Source organism: Macaca fascicularis, chromosome 7, assembly GCF_037993035.2.
Source record: "Macaca fascicularis isolate 582-1 chromosome 7, T2T-MFA8v1.1".
NCBI classification, from domain to species: Eukaryota; Metazoa; Chordata; class Mammalia; order Primates; family Cercopithecidae; genus Macaca; species Macaca fascicularis.
In genome coordinates, this window is record NC_088381.1 from 148,766,540 (window position 1) to 148,782,656 (window position 16,117).

General features: G+C 36.1%; 1 protein-coding gene across 14 annotated transcripts in view; it reads right to left on the minus strand.

Annotated features, from left to right (window-relative positions):
* The window catches only part of CEP128 (centrosomal protein 128), a 441,752-nt gene that overhangs the window by 294,338 nt on the left and 131,297 nt on the right, over positions 1-16,117 (minus strand). For all 14 annotated transcript variants that reach the window (XM_073998545.1, XM_073998538.1, XM_073998537.1 and 11 more), the window contains one exon: positions 3,547-3,897. In XM_073998545.1, coding sequence (XP_073854646.1) covers positions 3,547-3,897 — 351 coding nt within the window. The remainder of the gene's footprint in view (positions 1-3,546; positions 3,898-16,117) is intronic.

Genomic DNA, 16,117 nt, shown 5'->3' on the forward strand with positions numbered 1-16,117 from the left:
GTCCTGCATTAATTATGAAGTCCAATGTGACAGGAAGAAAACTGAATCCAGAAACTGGCTAGTAAACCAGAGGAATACAGAAAGATCAAAATTGGGTATTAATAGTTTAAAAAGCTAGGTGGTAGGGAAGAGAAGAATTCTGAAAGATCAGACACTGAGCTTTGGAACGGAAGGCTTGAACATGGAACAATTACAGATGAAGATAAAATTTAAACACAGAAATTCGACACTGAAGTAGAATTATTTCAGTGAAGGTCACTATAAAATAAGACATTCGTGAATTAGAAGGATACAGACTTCAGTAGGTTGAGGACTTGAACTCTGAAGTTACTAAGGATGATGGCAAGAATTACATGGCATAAAACAGGCTGATGCAAAGCCAAGCTAAAATCCTTGAGAAATGTAGGTGCATAAATGATAAATAGCCAGCAGTCAAGAGCAAAAATGGGAAAAGAATGTTCTAACCAGGCAGTCCAAGCTTCCAAAGAAGGGGCAAAAGAAAAGATTATTGAAAAAAGGCCTTAAAATAGTTGTGTGAAGCCAAAAGAATAATACTATCTAAAACCATGGCGATTATAGAAACAGAAGCCAAGTCCTCAAAGACCTGAACACAAAGTATTATATATATAGTTTGGTTTTGTTTTTTGTTTTGTTTTTTTTTTTAATTAACTAAAAGGTAGATGAGGGGATTACTCAATATTTTTGTTTTGTTTTGTTTTGTTTACCTGCATGTGAGAGAAAATGCAGGCAGATGGCTGGATTATACTAATACATACTCTAGCATTTCTTGAACTGTATGTGATAGGACTGTATATGCATTCAAAAAATCGTACACTTTGGCACTGATCCTTCTTACTTTCAACCATTCAAAAATTCAGATTTTACAAGATAGCATATATTACATATAACTCTTTTTTTGCCAGCAGGAGGGAAATATGCAGAAGGAATATATGGTAATTTAAGCTTCTTGAAGTCAAACACTATCAAGCAAAAAGCTCAATACATAAGCAAGCCAATTATTCTGCCAATTCAGCAGGGGGAAAAAAAAACCCTGGAAAGTATTCCCATTATCCATATTAAAAAAGAATATGAAAAAAATTGGAAACATTCAGAAAAGCATATACTATGATCAGAGTCCAATCTTTTCCTTTATCGTTTTCAAAGCACCCATACAAACCAATGATTTCAAACAGTACCTTAAAAGAAAAAGAGAAGCAAAAATACCACAACTTACAGCTAGATTATTTGTATCTATTAAGTTTTCGGTCTCCTAATATGTGTTACCTACATATCCCTGAAGTACACCACAATTCCCTGATGTAAACATCCATTTCATTGTCTTTGAGGAAAGTACACAGTTCGATCTGTCTGGGTTTTTTTTTTTTTTTCTGCAGTGATATGCGATTTGATATTACACATCATTCAGTCATGAAGTAGTTTTGTAATATGATATCTTATAATCTTACTAAGTTTCCAGAAATGTAAAAAGCAGGAAAAAAGAAATAAATCAGAGAAGTTTTTAAGAGAAAAAAAGCCTTTTGTCATTTAGTATATTTTTTAAGTAACAAATCTTAAAGCAGAAAATAAATTATGCTAGAAAAAGAGAACTGGCGGTAGACACAGAACCATACTGCAAATATGAGGAGAGCATCATATGAGCATATAAAATGACTCAGTAAGGGTACTTATTAAGTAATTTATTCTTTAAGCCACCATATGTTATATTTGTAAATCAGTATAATTTTTATTTTAATACACCCTTCCAAAATACCTTGGAGTAAGTTTTTGAAAATAATTAGCCCTAAAAATCAAAAAGAAAGTAGCCGTATTACAAATGTGTTAAGGTGGCTTTGTGATTTTATTAAGAATTAAATATCCCTTTGAAATAATATTCAGTAATATATTTTTTAAAAATTTTTCCAAAATTATTTACCACGTATTTCCACATCACAGATTTACTGAGCACATTTCTTACTCTTTTTCCTTGAAAAACCATTGCTCTAACTGCAACACGCTGCATTAATTTTTAAGGCTTTTAAAGGAGAAATTACAATGCCTGCTGTGATAATTGTGTTACGAACTTAACTGTGGCAATCACTTTAAAACTGCTTCTTTGCTTATCATTAGTAATGCTAAGTGATAAAAATAATTGGAAGTATTCTGGGAAATGATTGTTAAACAATTTTTAATATTCTGAAAACTCAACGTAGAAAAGTCTCAGCACCATGGACTGGAATACTGTATGATGACATGGACCCTTCTAAATCTCTTCTAATTAAGTAAAATCTCCAGATGAGATTTTCAATCAGTCAATTCCCTCAACCACTCTTCTTGCTAGCTACCTACCTACCTTACAGTCAGGCTCACTGAGCCAGTTGCCAGATCAGGCTGACAACAGAATAATCAAGATAGAGCAATTTCCTGGGATCAGATCAGTTCAGGCACAAGTCTGAAAGGTTTAGAACTGCTTTACTTCAGGGCAACCAGCCACCCAGTATGTGTCAGATAGGTTAAAATGAAAAGCAATCTGCAGTGAGTGCAAAATGATCATTTTTTTCATCTTCTATATGTCCGAGAAATTCATATGTAAAAGATAAAGTATCTTTTCCATGACAGCTCATCTGAAATAAGCATCTGTCACTCTTAAAAGCTGAAAATTGATTTTATAAATATAATGCCCTACATTTTGTTTTCTTTTCAAAGAAAGTCAACTTATCCAAATGATTATTCTTTTGGAATGTACAGAGTTCTTGACAAGTGACAAATGACAAAGCACAAATGATAAACCAAGAATAAACATGGATAAAAATCAATCATGACTTTCCTGCTTATTATCTTATAAACATCTGGGTTTAATTCAACCCAAAGATATATCAGATGAGAATCAACATAGGAGCATAAAATCCATTTAAAGTAACCGATTATACAAGAGAAAAGTTAATGTGAAATGCATACATAGATGAGTGAAACGCGTTTTGTTGCTATCAAAAGGGCATAAAAGCAAAGTCTTGAAGAGAATTGTGATCCCATAACACTGCTCAGTCAGTGAGATCCTCAGCGTACGCATTTAAGTAAGCCCATTACAGTTGCTGCCAGTAAATGGCCCTAGTAACTACTGCATTTTTTAAATGCTTCTTTCTAACCAATACCTAGTTGAAATATATAAATAAATGAGATTTTAAAATACATGCATTGGGAGGAAAGTTGTGTGAAAATAAGGAAGATTTAATAATTTTCTTCCATTGGAATATTAGGAGATTAAAGAATAATTCAATTTAGGAAACTTACACCTAAACTGGGGCAAGGGGTACATCTATTGATGGGCCAACTCTGAAAAGCCACATAATATTAAACTATGAAAAGGCTTAAGTAAAAAATATTTAAAAATTAACTTTTATACTTTGAAACAGTCAACCATAAGGATTCTTCTATCAAGGGCATATTGATTATATGCACAGTATGGCACTCAAGTGTTTTTTCAAAGGACAGATGAATGAATGGATGGGTCACATTGAAAACCATTCCTTAGGAATGTGGCTTTTATACCTGATTATTCTTGCCTGTCAGTTCATCAACTGTTTCAGATTGTTTCTCCAACGCTCGCTCTAACTTCTTATGTTTAAGCTTCCACTGCCTAATGGATTCTTGAGCTTTCAGTTTCAGGTCTTCCCTCCTCTTCTCCGCCTCCTCTTTCAGGGCCTCTGACTGCTGGAGCTCACTGAGGTACTGCTCAGCCTGCTTGGTTGCATCCTCTGCATGGCGAGTCAGCTCTGAGATTTGAAGGTCAGCATGCTTACGCTCAGCCTCACATGTGTCAAAGTGATTCTGGATCTCCTTAAGTCGATCCAACATCTGGAGTTGCTGTTTTTCCCCATTCTCCAGTTCACGTGTTAAAATCTAAGAATAAAGCATGTGAAACATTAGGAACAAATGCTTGTCAAAATTAGATGTGTAGCATATCATCAAACAAGAATCTCTAATGTCACTGAAATGGAAATCATCTGTATTAAAATTCATTAGCAATCAATTTAGAAAATATGAGTCATTTTCTTTGTATTTTATAACCACATTAGTTGGGAACAATTTTTTATATAAATATTCCCTCTTTTTTGGACTATTTTATTGTCCAAAAAAGGAAAATACGGGTTTCCAATTGACTGTCACTAAAATAGAAGGCACTTTTGACGAAAACAATGTGCATTATTTTAGTAACAACCTAGTGTTCTGTCCAACTGAAGAAATATTAATGTTTTAAAATTTGTCAGGTTATCAGAGAACTATTAGTAGCAATCATATATAACATTTTGCTTTCTGGCAGCAAAACAAAATTATAATAAAAAAAATAAGTAACAATAAAGTGACAGAAACATCAGCATAGATAACACTATATTAGGTTCCCAATAAAGTGCTTATACATTGATTATTTCCAGATAAACCAACATAATATTATATGTTGAAGCACTTATCCCAAGCTGATATGAATCACTACAGTACACATTTATAAATACATTTAATTTAACTTTATTTTGAATATTTCTCTAATCAAGAAAAAAAACCTTAAGTCTAGCTTCCCTAAAGCCAGGATGGTGATTATATATTTGGAAATTACACTAAATCATCATGATTAATACATATTTTAAGAATAAGTAAATATTTTAAGTTTAAAAATGAGAAGATATTGTTTTAAGTAAGTTTATACAAATAAAATAATCATTAACATTAAGCCGTTAAAGAATCATTAACATTAAGCCACTTTTGTAAAGCTTTGTAAGAAAGTGATAAATTCAGAAATAAAGCGCTTACAATGGGTCACATAAGCTGCCCCTCCTGAGCCTTACTTTCCAAATACTTAGTGGCAACAATGGTAACATAAAAATGTCATGTGCCCAAATAAGAATGGGTTCAAGGGGCTAGAATGAGGCTGTGAGTTGGATAAACAATAAATAACATCTCCACCGAACTAAGGCCCAGACAAATGAAACTAGAAACATTTACCAAGCTCCTTTGGCCCCATCAGCAGAGTTTCCAGGTCCAGATTCCATGATCTATGGCTCAAATAAGGTTAAATATAATCTCCCTCATGATTAAAATCATAGTCTGACATTACGGCAAACATTTTTTTAAATGCCTCAAAAACAAACTTCATTTTCTAGGCAACAGGTTTGCATTTGTCCAGTTTGCTAAATTCAAGGCAGCCTGGAAGACACTGCATCCACCCAAATGGGAAATTGAGAACTGTGTACTTGTGTGTGTAGAAAATTCTACAATAAGATCAGAAAAACCCCTGTAATTATGGTTTACCTTTTGCTCTTATTCTAAAAGTATTACCAATATGCTAGAAATCAACTTGATTAACAAGCAGCAATCAAGTGATTCCTCATCAAAAGAGAAATGGAACTTATTTTTCTTTTCAACAAATCCTTGGAAAGAAAGTGGTTACACTTCCTGTTCATCAGGCATATGGTTTATAGAAAATTAATAGGACACAGTCTTAATACCAGAGAAGCTAACTCTAATTAGGGAGGTATTTTCATCAACCACTATCGTAGATAGTCCTAGGTGCTAAAACATGATGGAGAGTTACCTAAAGGCGTCTATAGTCTACAGTGTGGCTGCAGACAGTCTCCTATAGGAGGTGATGCATAAGCTGAGATTTAAAAGAAAAGGAGCAATAATAATCAAATAACTATGACTGTGACTGAAATGCATTGAGTTCTCAAGTTATACCAAGATTTAATGCTTTATATGAATTACCTCATTCAATCCCAACACAAATCTAAAATGAGACACTATTATCCCCATTTCAGTGAAAAGTAACCAACATGTGCTGCAGTTAATAATTTGTTCAAGACCACATACCTAATAAGTGAGGGCATAGGGATTTGGACCTGGATAGTTTGCTTCTAGAACCCATGTTATCAACCTATTGCTAAACTTCCAGATTCTCAGATGACCCCAACTCCATGCCTCTTCAGTCACCCACTGCCACGGTTTTATCTTGGTGTTTTTATCAGAACTGCCACCTTTAAAGCAAGAGGTTCCTCACTCCATCCTCTTCCCATAACTCTTGGATTTAATTACCAATCTAATCAGCTATTACACCCTCTTCCTTCTGTGTTATCTGTGCTTCATTGTCAAGGAGATGACCACTCCCTTGAGATTTCTTTTGCTAGTTTTAAATCCTGGCTTTCTAACCCAAACACTATTATTTTTTCACTTTAGCCAATCTCTTGCTTACACCGAGCCTCCCTCTTTAAACTGTTCATTTACTGAACATTACCAACAAAACCACCAACTCTAGGTGAACTTAAAAAATTACTAATTCCTACGTTGGGTTGAGTCCTGTAAGAAACATCACACAAGACTATCAGTTGATGTGACCACACACTGAGAGTCAACTCATTGGCACCCAGAAAGTCTTCCACATGCCTCAACCCAGCTCACACAAGGGCCATTATTACAAAAAGTCTCATCTCTGACCCTCCCATTTTTACCCTTGGTTTTGGTATGTACTATAGTTCCTCCTTCAAAAGTAAAATTGAGGCAGGCAGTTAATGCAGGATACCCCAAATATATCCTACTTGTATTTTAAAATTTACCAATGGTCAATTTCTTCTCTTTTCCAGCCTCCAAGGAAAGGGGATTCTTCCTTAGACAAATAGCCTATCTCTGTGATTTTCCTACTTGACTATTCCACTTTACTTCTCTCATCTCAAAAACTAACAGTAAAGATTTTTAAAAATAAAAACAAAGAAAAACACCAGCAACAAAAGCACTTTTCTCAATCCTACATTATCTTCTACCAAGTACCATGTACTCATCTACCTCTTAAGCCAAGCTCCTGGAAAGAGTAGTTCATACTTGATGCTCCCACAACCATATTTCAGTTCTCTTGGTTCACTACGTCTGGTTTCCATCATACTATGAAAATAGCTCTCATCAAGATCCCCCAAGATCACCTACAGCCAAATACGAAAACTCTTTCAAAACCTTACTTTGGGAGGCCAAGGTGGGTGGAGCACTTGAGCCCAGGAGTTCGAGACCAGCCTGGACAACACAGCAAAAGCCCTGTCTCCTACTAAAAACACAAAAATTAGCTGGGTGTGGTGGCACATACCTGTAATCCCAGCTACTCAGGAGGCTGAGGCACAAGAACAGCTCGAAGCCAGGAGGTGGAGTTTGCAGTGAGCTGAGCTTCCGCCACTGCACTCCAGCCAAGGCCACAGAGCAAGATTCAGTCAAAACAAAACAAAATAAACAAAAATTTCCTTCACTTAGCTTCCTTGTAGCATGTGACACTGTTAATAACCCCTTGCTCATTCTAACTCTCTGCTTCCTTAACTTTCACAATACCACTTTTCACTAGCTCTCTATCTTCCTCTTCTTCTTTCATAATCTCCTTTCCTGAGTCTCTTCTACCATTTAGCCTCTTAAATCTAAATAACTCTATAAAGTTCCAATATTATGAATCATCTCACCTACACAATATCCTTGGTAGATGAGTATTTAGGTAGACAGATATTAGTAGGTATTAGTAAGTCCTACATTCAGAAGCCATACTAACTCCTCATCTCCAGACTTTCAAATATCTAATGGCTTCATATTGGGGGAACCCCAACCCCGATATTCAGCATGGGTTCTTTTCTATTTCCCTAAGTGTTGGCTGGTCTGAGAAATAAAGGGAAAGAGTACAAGAGAGAGAAATTTTAAAGCTGGGTGTCCGGAGGAGACATCACATGTTGGCAGGTTCCATGGTGCTCTCTGAGCCGTAAAACCAGCAAGTTTTTATTAGCAGTTTTCAAAGGGGAGGGAGTGCACGAATAGGATGTGGGTCACAGAGATCACATGCTTCACAAGGTAATAAAATATCACAAAGCAAATGGAGGCAGGGCAAGATCACAGGACCACAGGATGGGGTGAAATTAAAATTGCTAATGAAGTTTCAGGCACGCATTGTCATTAATAACATCTTATCAGGAGATAGGGTTTGAAAGCAGACAACCGGTCTGACCAAAATTTCTTAGGCAGGTATTTCCCCGTCCTAATAACCCTGGGAGTGCTATAGGAGACCGGGACTTATTTAATCCCTTTCTCTTCATCTTCAACCATAAAAGATAGCTGCCCCCAAAGTGGCCACTTCAGAGGCCTACCCTCAGGGGCGCATTCTCTTTCTCAGGGATGTTCCTTGCTGAGAAAAAGAATTCAGCGATATTTCTCCTATTTGCTTTTGAAAGAAGAGAAATACGGCTCTGTTCCACCCGTCTCACTGGCAGTCAGAGTTTAAGGTAACCTCCCTTGTTTCCGGAACATTGCTGTTATCCTGTTCTTTTTCCAAGGTGCCCAGATTTCATATTGTTCAAGCACACATGCTCTAAAAACAATTTGTGCAGTTAACACAATCATCACAGGGTCCTGAGGTGACATACATCCTCCTCACAAAGATGACGGGATTCAGAGATTAAAGTAAAGACAGGCATAGGAAATCACGGGAGTATCAATTGCGGAAGTGATAAATGTTCATGAAATCTTCACAATTTTTGTTCTTCTGCCATGGTGTCAGTGAGTCCCTCCGTTTGGTGTCCCTGACTTCCTGCAACAGCTTCATAACTTTCTACACTTAGAAATCTCACAGGTGTCTTACATTTAGTAAGTCAAGAAGTAAACTTATCTGAGGACCAACTCCTAACAAAAAGGCAGTCCTTCTAAAATGGCAGGAAAGTAGCTCTCTGATGAGGGAGGACGGAAATGAGTTAAATTGTGTATTTTAATAGTGAGAAGATCTGAAAAAATCACTGTAGGAAAAGAGGAAATGAACAACTGATAGATGTTTAAAAGATGACAAACAGAAATAAGGTTCTAGTTAGATAGTCTCAAATTGATAATGGGCCCAAGAGTATACCAAATTCTTTGGATTTCTCCAGCAACTCACTTGAACCCAGAAGGAAAATAAGTTCAGGGTTATTTATTCTTCTGTAATTACAGAGCAACAACAGGGAGCACAGGATTAACATATTCAAGCCCAGAGCTTATGCAGGCAAACTCTTTTGTTCTCACATTTTAAAATGGCAGACTCTTATATTAACATGCTATGTGCAATAATTCACTTTGAATAACATTTGAAAAGATCATGTCATTGATTGGGTATGTGAGTATAAAAGAACAAAAAACGGTATGGATCTTCTTGTAAATAATTGTGATTTTCACTAATCAACAGGTTTGAATTTGTCCTAGATGAACACCTCTTCTAACTGCCCTGAGTCTGGAAACTATCAGTAGCTACACCTTTGCTATCAGCCTGTGTTATTTTTAAGGTAAAATTCATTATAGAGGTCCTTCCTATATTCTCCTAAGGATCGTATTCAGCCATTGTTTTGGCATTTCTTTAATCCACCTTCCTCAAATAATCAATCAGAAAAATCTAACTGTAATAAATATTTATCCCACATCAATCAAAGGACTGTACTACAGAACCCTCATATCAATTCCCAACACACATACACTCTCACTCACATACACATGCACATATACCTAGAGCATGTAAGTGTACAAACACATAATAAATCCATGCATAAATGTTTTCAGGATATTTATAGTAAATATTAAGGCACAAGTAGTAAATATTATCTTCCTGATGCACTACAAGAAATGCTAAATGAAAAGCATTTTTCTTATTTATTCCATTATAATGATTTTCAGTTCCATTATTACTATTACATATTCCTGGAGGCATCTTCTACACTGAAGAACTTTTTATATTTAGATTGTGTGAAATTATCTCAGCCACTAAAGCAGAATGGTTAAATTTTGTATCACTTAATTAAGTCCATGTTTATTTCCGCTATATAAGCAGTGTCAAAAAAAGGAACAACTCAAAAACAGAATTATCCATATTACCATACATTTTTGCCCATACAATGCCAAAAGGCTTATAAAAGCTCCATCTAAATCTAAAACGTTATACCTTTCAATTCCCCTTCTTTTCTCTTTCTTCTTCAAGTGGAAATAAATGTTGATGGATAGTTGTGTTGAAGGTCTCAGGTTTGCTGGTAGTTAGAAGGATTTATAGGACTCAGCATAATACAGTCATAATTATGTTAAGATTTATTAAAGAGGAGAGATACAAAGCAAAATTAGCAAAGAGAAAAAGGCACATGAAGTGAAGTCCAGTGGAAAATAGGTGCACACTCCAAGAAATTACTCCCAGTGAAATTACACAGGGCATGTTCAATTCCTCCAGCAATGAATTCTGACAACACATATAAAGTGTTATCTATCTGGAAAGCTCATTGTGTCCAAAGTTTTAATTAGGGGCTGGTCACTTGGGCACCAGCTACCTGTATGGAGCAAAATTTTAGACTCTCAGAAATCAGGTGGTCAAAATAAACTATATTTTTTGTAGTCTGGACACAGTGAATTCTCCTTATTATTATTTAAGTAAAACTTCATTTCAGTGTAGAAAACTACTTATCATCCAAGTTCTCAAATGCCAGAAAAGAACTGTTAAGCCTGCATCTAAAACATTTTCCATGAGGGTTTAAGAGACATAAAGTAGACTACCGTATAGGCGGCAACAATAACTACTTATTTGTTCACTGATGGAACAAAAGTATAATATAATATAATGCAATTTTTCCTCTACTAACACTTGACAGTGAACACACACAAGAGACTGGGCACCTTGGTGAACATTTAAAAACATATATCAAAAATGGAAAATCTACCCCCAAATAAGCCAGGATACTCTAAACAATACATATTTTAAATAATCATTTTCATTTATAGTATTTATGTACTTTGTATAGAAACTTGTAAGGGTAAGTGAGAAAACTGCCAGACTGTAATGACTCAAAAGTCACATCTCTCGGAAGACTCTGGCATCTCATGGAAAGAGAATGAGTCACTCAGGCTTGCGTTCAAATCCCAGCTCTATCCTGTGACCTTAGAAGGGTGCTTACCCTTCGTGAACCAAAGCAACGTTGTCGTGGGAAGTCAGGGACCCCGAATGGAGAAACCAGCTGGAGACGTGGCAGAGGAACATAAATTGTGAAGATTTCATGAACATTTATCAGTTCCCAAATAATACTTTTATAATTTCTTATGCCTGTCTTTACTTTAATCTCTTAATCCTGTTATCTTCATAAGCTGAGGATGTATGCCACTTCAAGACCACTGTGATAATTGTGTTAACTGTACAAATTGATTGTAAAACATGTGTGTTTGAACAATATGAAATCAGTGCACCTTGAAAAAGAACAGAGTAACAGCAATTTTTAGGGAACAAGGGAAGACAACCATAAAGTCTGACTGCCTGCAGGATCAGGCAGAAAGAGTCATATTTTTCTTCTTGCGGAGAGCCTATAAATGGACGTGCAAGTAGGAGAGATACTGCTAAATTATTTTCCTAGCAAGGAATATTAATATTAATACACTGGGAAAGGAATGCATTCCTGGGGGGAGGTCTATAAACGGCTGCTCTGGGAATGTCTGTCTTGTGCAGTTGAGATAAGGACTGAGATACGCCCTGGTCTCCTGCAGTACCCTCAGGCTTACTAGGGTGGGGAAAAACTCCGCCCCAGTAAACTGTGGTTAGACTGGTTCTCTGCTCTTGAACCCTGTTTTCTCTTATTTAAGATGTTTATCAAGAAAATATGCACACTGCTGAACATAGACCCTTATCAGTAGTTCTGCTTTTGCCCTTTGCCTTGGGATCTTTGTTGGACCCTTATCAGTGGTTCTGCTTTCTCCCTTTGTCCTGTTCCCTCAGAAGCATGTGATCTTCATTAGACCCTTATTAGTAGTTCTGCTTTTTCCCTTTTGAAGCATGTGATCTTTGTACCTACTTCCTGTTTTACACCCCCTCCCCTTTTGAAACCCTTAATAAAAAACTTGCTGGTTTGAGGCTCAGGTGAGCATCACAGTCCTACCGAGATGTGATGTCACCCCCGGCAGCCCAGCCGTAAAATTCCTCTCTTTGTACTCTTTCTCTTTATTTCTCAGCCGACGGACACTTATGGAAAATCGAAAGAACCTACGTTGAAATATTGGGGGTGGATTCCCCCGATACAACGTCACTTATAAAATGGACTCAACACCACCAACTTCCAGAGGAATGATAACCTACATGAAGATAAAGCACCCAAAAGAGTAACTGACACATTTTAGAAACTCAATAAAGAGAACTTTTTGTATCTTGCTAGCAACAATGTTAGAATTAGTGACATAATCCAATGTCTTTATTTTACAGATCAGGAAATTGAGGCACAGGAAGAGTAATCAATCCAAGACAAGGTAGATAGTTTTTGGCAGAGAAAGTACTAAACACAGGTCCCTAATAGTCAATCCAATATTGATTCCACTTCACTATGTTAATGGCTTGGATACTATTCAAATGACCCCTTTAATAACTAAGTTGCCATGTTCCTTCCAGACAAGAGGAACTCTTGAATAGGAATCATACGTCCTTGATGCAGAGGTTTTTCTGAAATGTTTGTGAACTGAAAAAAACAATCACAGGATAAGGTTGACTTGTGTTACAACTAAACCAGGCATAGACTACTTACTTACTCCTTTCTATGTTAAAGACAATAGGCTAGGCACTAAGGAAGTACTTCAGTACAAGTACTGATTGGGGTGAATATGAATGAGCAGGAGAGAACAGACATTGCTGTTAACTAGTAGAAACCAGACTTAAATTAGTAGGTTTCAAGAGAAACTACTCTGTTCAGCAAGACCTCAGAAAGAAGAGAAATGAAACATGAGAAAGAAAGCAAACTAAAATGTGAAGAGAAGATTGGGTCACTTATGGAAAGAAATGAGCATTCACTACCATAAAAACGCACGAGCAACAGATTTCACTGTTGGTAGCTGATTATGACAATAGCTTGAGAGGGCTAAAGAGAGATTTAAAAATAAGGTCAGGTTGCTTATCAGTTCAAGGGCTTTTTTGGCTGAGATGATGGGATTTTCTAAATATAAAATCATTTTGTCTGCAAACAGAGACAAATTGACTTCCTCTCTTCCTATTTGAATACCTTTATTTGTTTCTCTTGCCTGATTGCCCTGGCCAGAACTTCCAAAGCTATATTGAATAGGAGTGGTGAGAGATCTCCTTGTCTTGTATCAGTTTTCAAAGGGAATGCTTCCAGCTTTTGCCCATTCAATATGATATTGGCTGTGGGTTTGTCATAAACAACCCTTACTATTTTGAGATATGTTCCATCAATACCTAGTTTATTGAGAGTTTTTAACACGAAGGGATGTTGAATTTTATCAAAGGCCTTTTCTGAATTTATTGAGAAGGAACTTGAAACATATTTACAAGAAAAAAACAACCATATGAAAAAGAGGGCAAAGGATATGAACAGATGCTTCTCAAAAGAAGACATTTACGTGGCCAACAAACATATGAAAAAAACCTCAACATCAGCCAGGTGCAGTGGCTCACGCCTGTAATCCTAGCACTTTGGGAGGCCAAGGTGGGCGGATCACGAGGTCAGGAGTTTGCGACCAGACTGGTCAACATAGTGAAACCCCGTCTCTACTAAAAATACAAAAATTTAGCTGCACAGTGGTGGGTGCTGGTAATCCCAGCTACTTGGGAGGCTGAGGCAGGAGAATCGCTTGAACCCGGAAGGCAGAGATTGCAGCAGTGAACCAAGATCATGCCACTGCATTCCAACCCGGGTGACAGTGCGAGACTTCATCTCCAAAAAAAAAAAAAAAAAAAACAAGCTCAACATCACTGATCATCAGATAAATGCAAATCAAAATCACAATGAGAAACCATCCCACAACAATAGATGCTGGTGAGGCTGTGGAGATACACAAACACTTTTATACTGTTGGTGGGAATGTAAATTAGTTTGGCCATTGTGGAAGACAGTAAGGTGATTCCTCAAGAATCTAGAACCAGAAATACCATTTGGCCCAGCAATCCCATTACTGGGTATATACTCAAAGGAATATAAACCATTCTGTTGTAAAGATACATGCACACGTATGTTTACTACAGCATTATTTACAATCGCAAAGACATGGAATCAGCCCAAATTCTCATCAATGATAGACTAGATAAAGAAAATATGGTATCTATACACCATGGAATACTATGCAGCCATAAAAAGGAATGAGATCATGTCCTTTGCAGGGATCTGGATGAAGCTGGAAGCCATTCTCCTCAGCAAACTAACACAGGAACAGAAAACCAAACACCGCATGCTCTCATTCATAAGTGGGAGTTGAACATTGAGAACACATGGACACAAAGAGGGGAACAACACACACCAGGGGGGCCTGTTGGGGAATGGGGGGTGAGGAGAGGGACTTAGAGGATGAATCAATAGGTATAGCAAACCAACATGGCACACATATAACCTATGTAACAAACCTCCATGTTCTGCACATGTATCCTGTTTTTTCTTTTCTTTTTTTTTTTTTCCAGAAGAAATAAAGAAAAAAAAAGAAAAGTAAGGTCAGAAATTGACTTAGATACTGAAATCCAGTTTAAGCTTTCAAAGGTTTTCCAGCAGGAGAATAACATGATTAGGTATGTACTTGAGAAAGATTAATCATCAAAAGACTTTATGCTAACACTAGGATATTAAATATTATGGCAACATTAAAAATAATTGAACATAATCCTTTTAAACAGGAATGGACTTTTAGAACCAATTCTTCTCTCATCTGAATTGAATTTCAGCAATCAAATTCAATGGAGCTGGCTTATCACACATAAGAACAAACTGTGGCATTTGAAAGACTGGAAAAGAACACATTTGTCAGTTTTTCTGAAGACAATACACATTTTCATTCAATTCAATAAATATTTACTGCACTCAGCAATATCCTAGTTGCTGAGACATGAAGATGAATAACATAGCATATTTCTGTGTTCTATTGCTCCAGAGAACTACAGGGCCTAGTAGGCAAGACAGACATCTCTCAGTTATTTTTAATAAATGTGATATATATGAACAATTCTTTGGGATCTATTTCAAATCTTGCCTCTCTTCCAAATTTATGCTGCCTACTATATGCTAACACTTCATTCCTGAGTGACTTTATCTGATTTTATGGTGAAGAAAGAAATGATACTTTCTTCAAAACAACAGCCATACGTTTAAAAAAAAAATAGGTAGTGGCTAAGGAAACAAAAGAAGTTAATTTAACAGTTACTACAGAAAGTATTAAAGAGAAAAAGAGTGGGCAATGGGGAAAAAAGAGACAGAAACAGAGGAGGAGGAAATAAAATGAATTCCCATGCCAGCCAATACAGGAAGTGACACAGCTCCCAACACCACTCATGCCAAAGTATGCCTAGTACTATCTTCTTTCATGATCAAAGCTCCCTTAACACCAGTGTGAGTAAGGGAAAGGGGCTTGAGAGGAAAATGGTAAAGAGGAAAAAGATCAACATGCAAACCTGATCAACAAGACGCGGCTCCCAAATATTCACAAGTAAAGCTTTTCGTAACACTGCAAATTAATTTGACTCTACAACATTTAAAAAGAATGATCCCAAGATAAGGGACAGGACAAATGGAAAATCAATTATTTGTAAAGCCTCTATTTCATCCTGAAAAATTAGTGAAGAAAAAAAGCCACTTGTTTAATTTATTCCATTTTCCCAGTTTTATGATATCTGAGAAAATCTCTTCTAAATTTTAGGACAAAAAAATTAACTGTAAATTATTATTTTAATGTTTATACTAACTAAACTGTCAGTTATGGAAATACCATATACATGATACAATAGTTGAAGATTTATAGTTACATTTTTATATATTTATATACTATATATAACACACTTTTTCGTATGCTAGAATAAATACGTGTACTGCAAAATTATGTGGATGTTTACATTATACTCATTTTACAGAACATAAAGAATAATTTTAAAATTTTAATCATTTTTAAATAAAAGTTTTTATAACTTTGAATTAATGACAAGTTCATTTTAATGTGTTTTGGTTACAAAACCTTGGTATGCACACAATTAATTACAATATTTCTTATAATACCACACAAACCAAACTGCAATGATGTGTTTCATAATATGGTTTCCAGAAGCACAGTACAATGAAAAGTAGCAATTGCCTAAATGTATCAAAATGATATA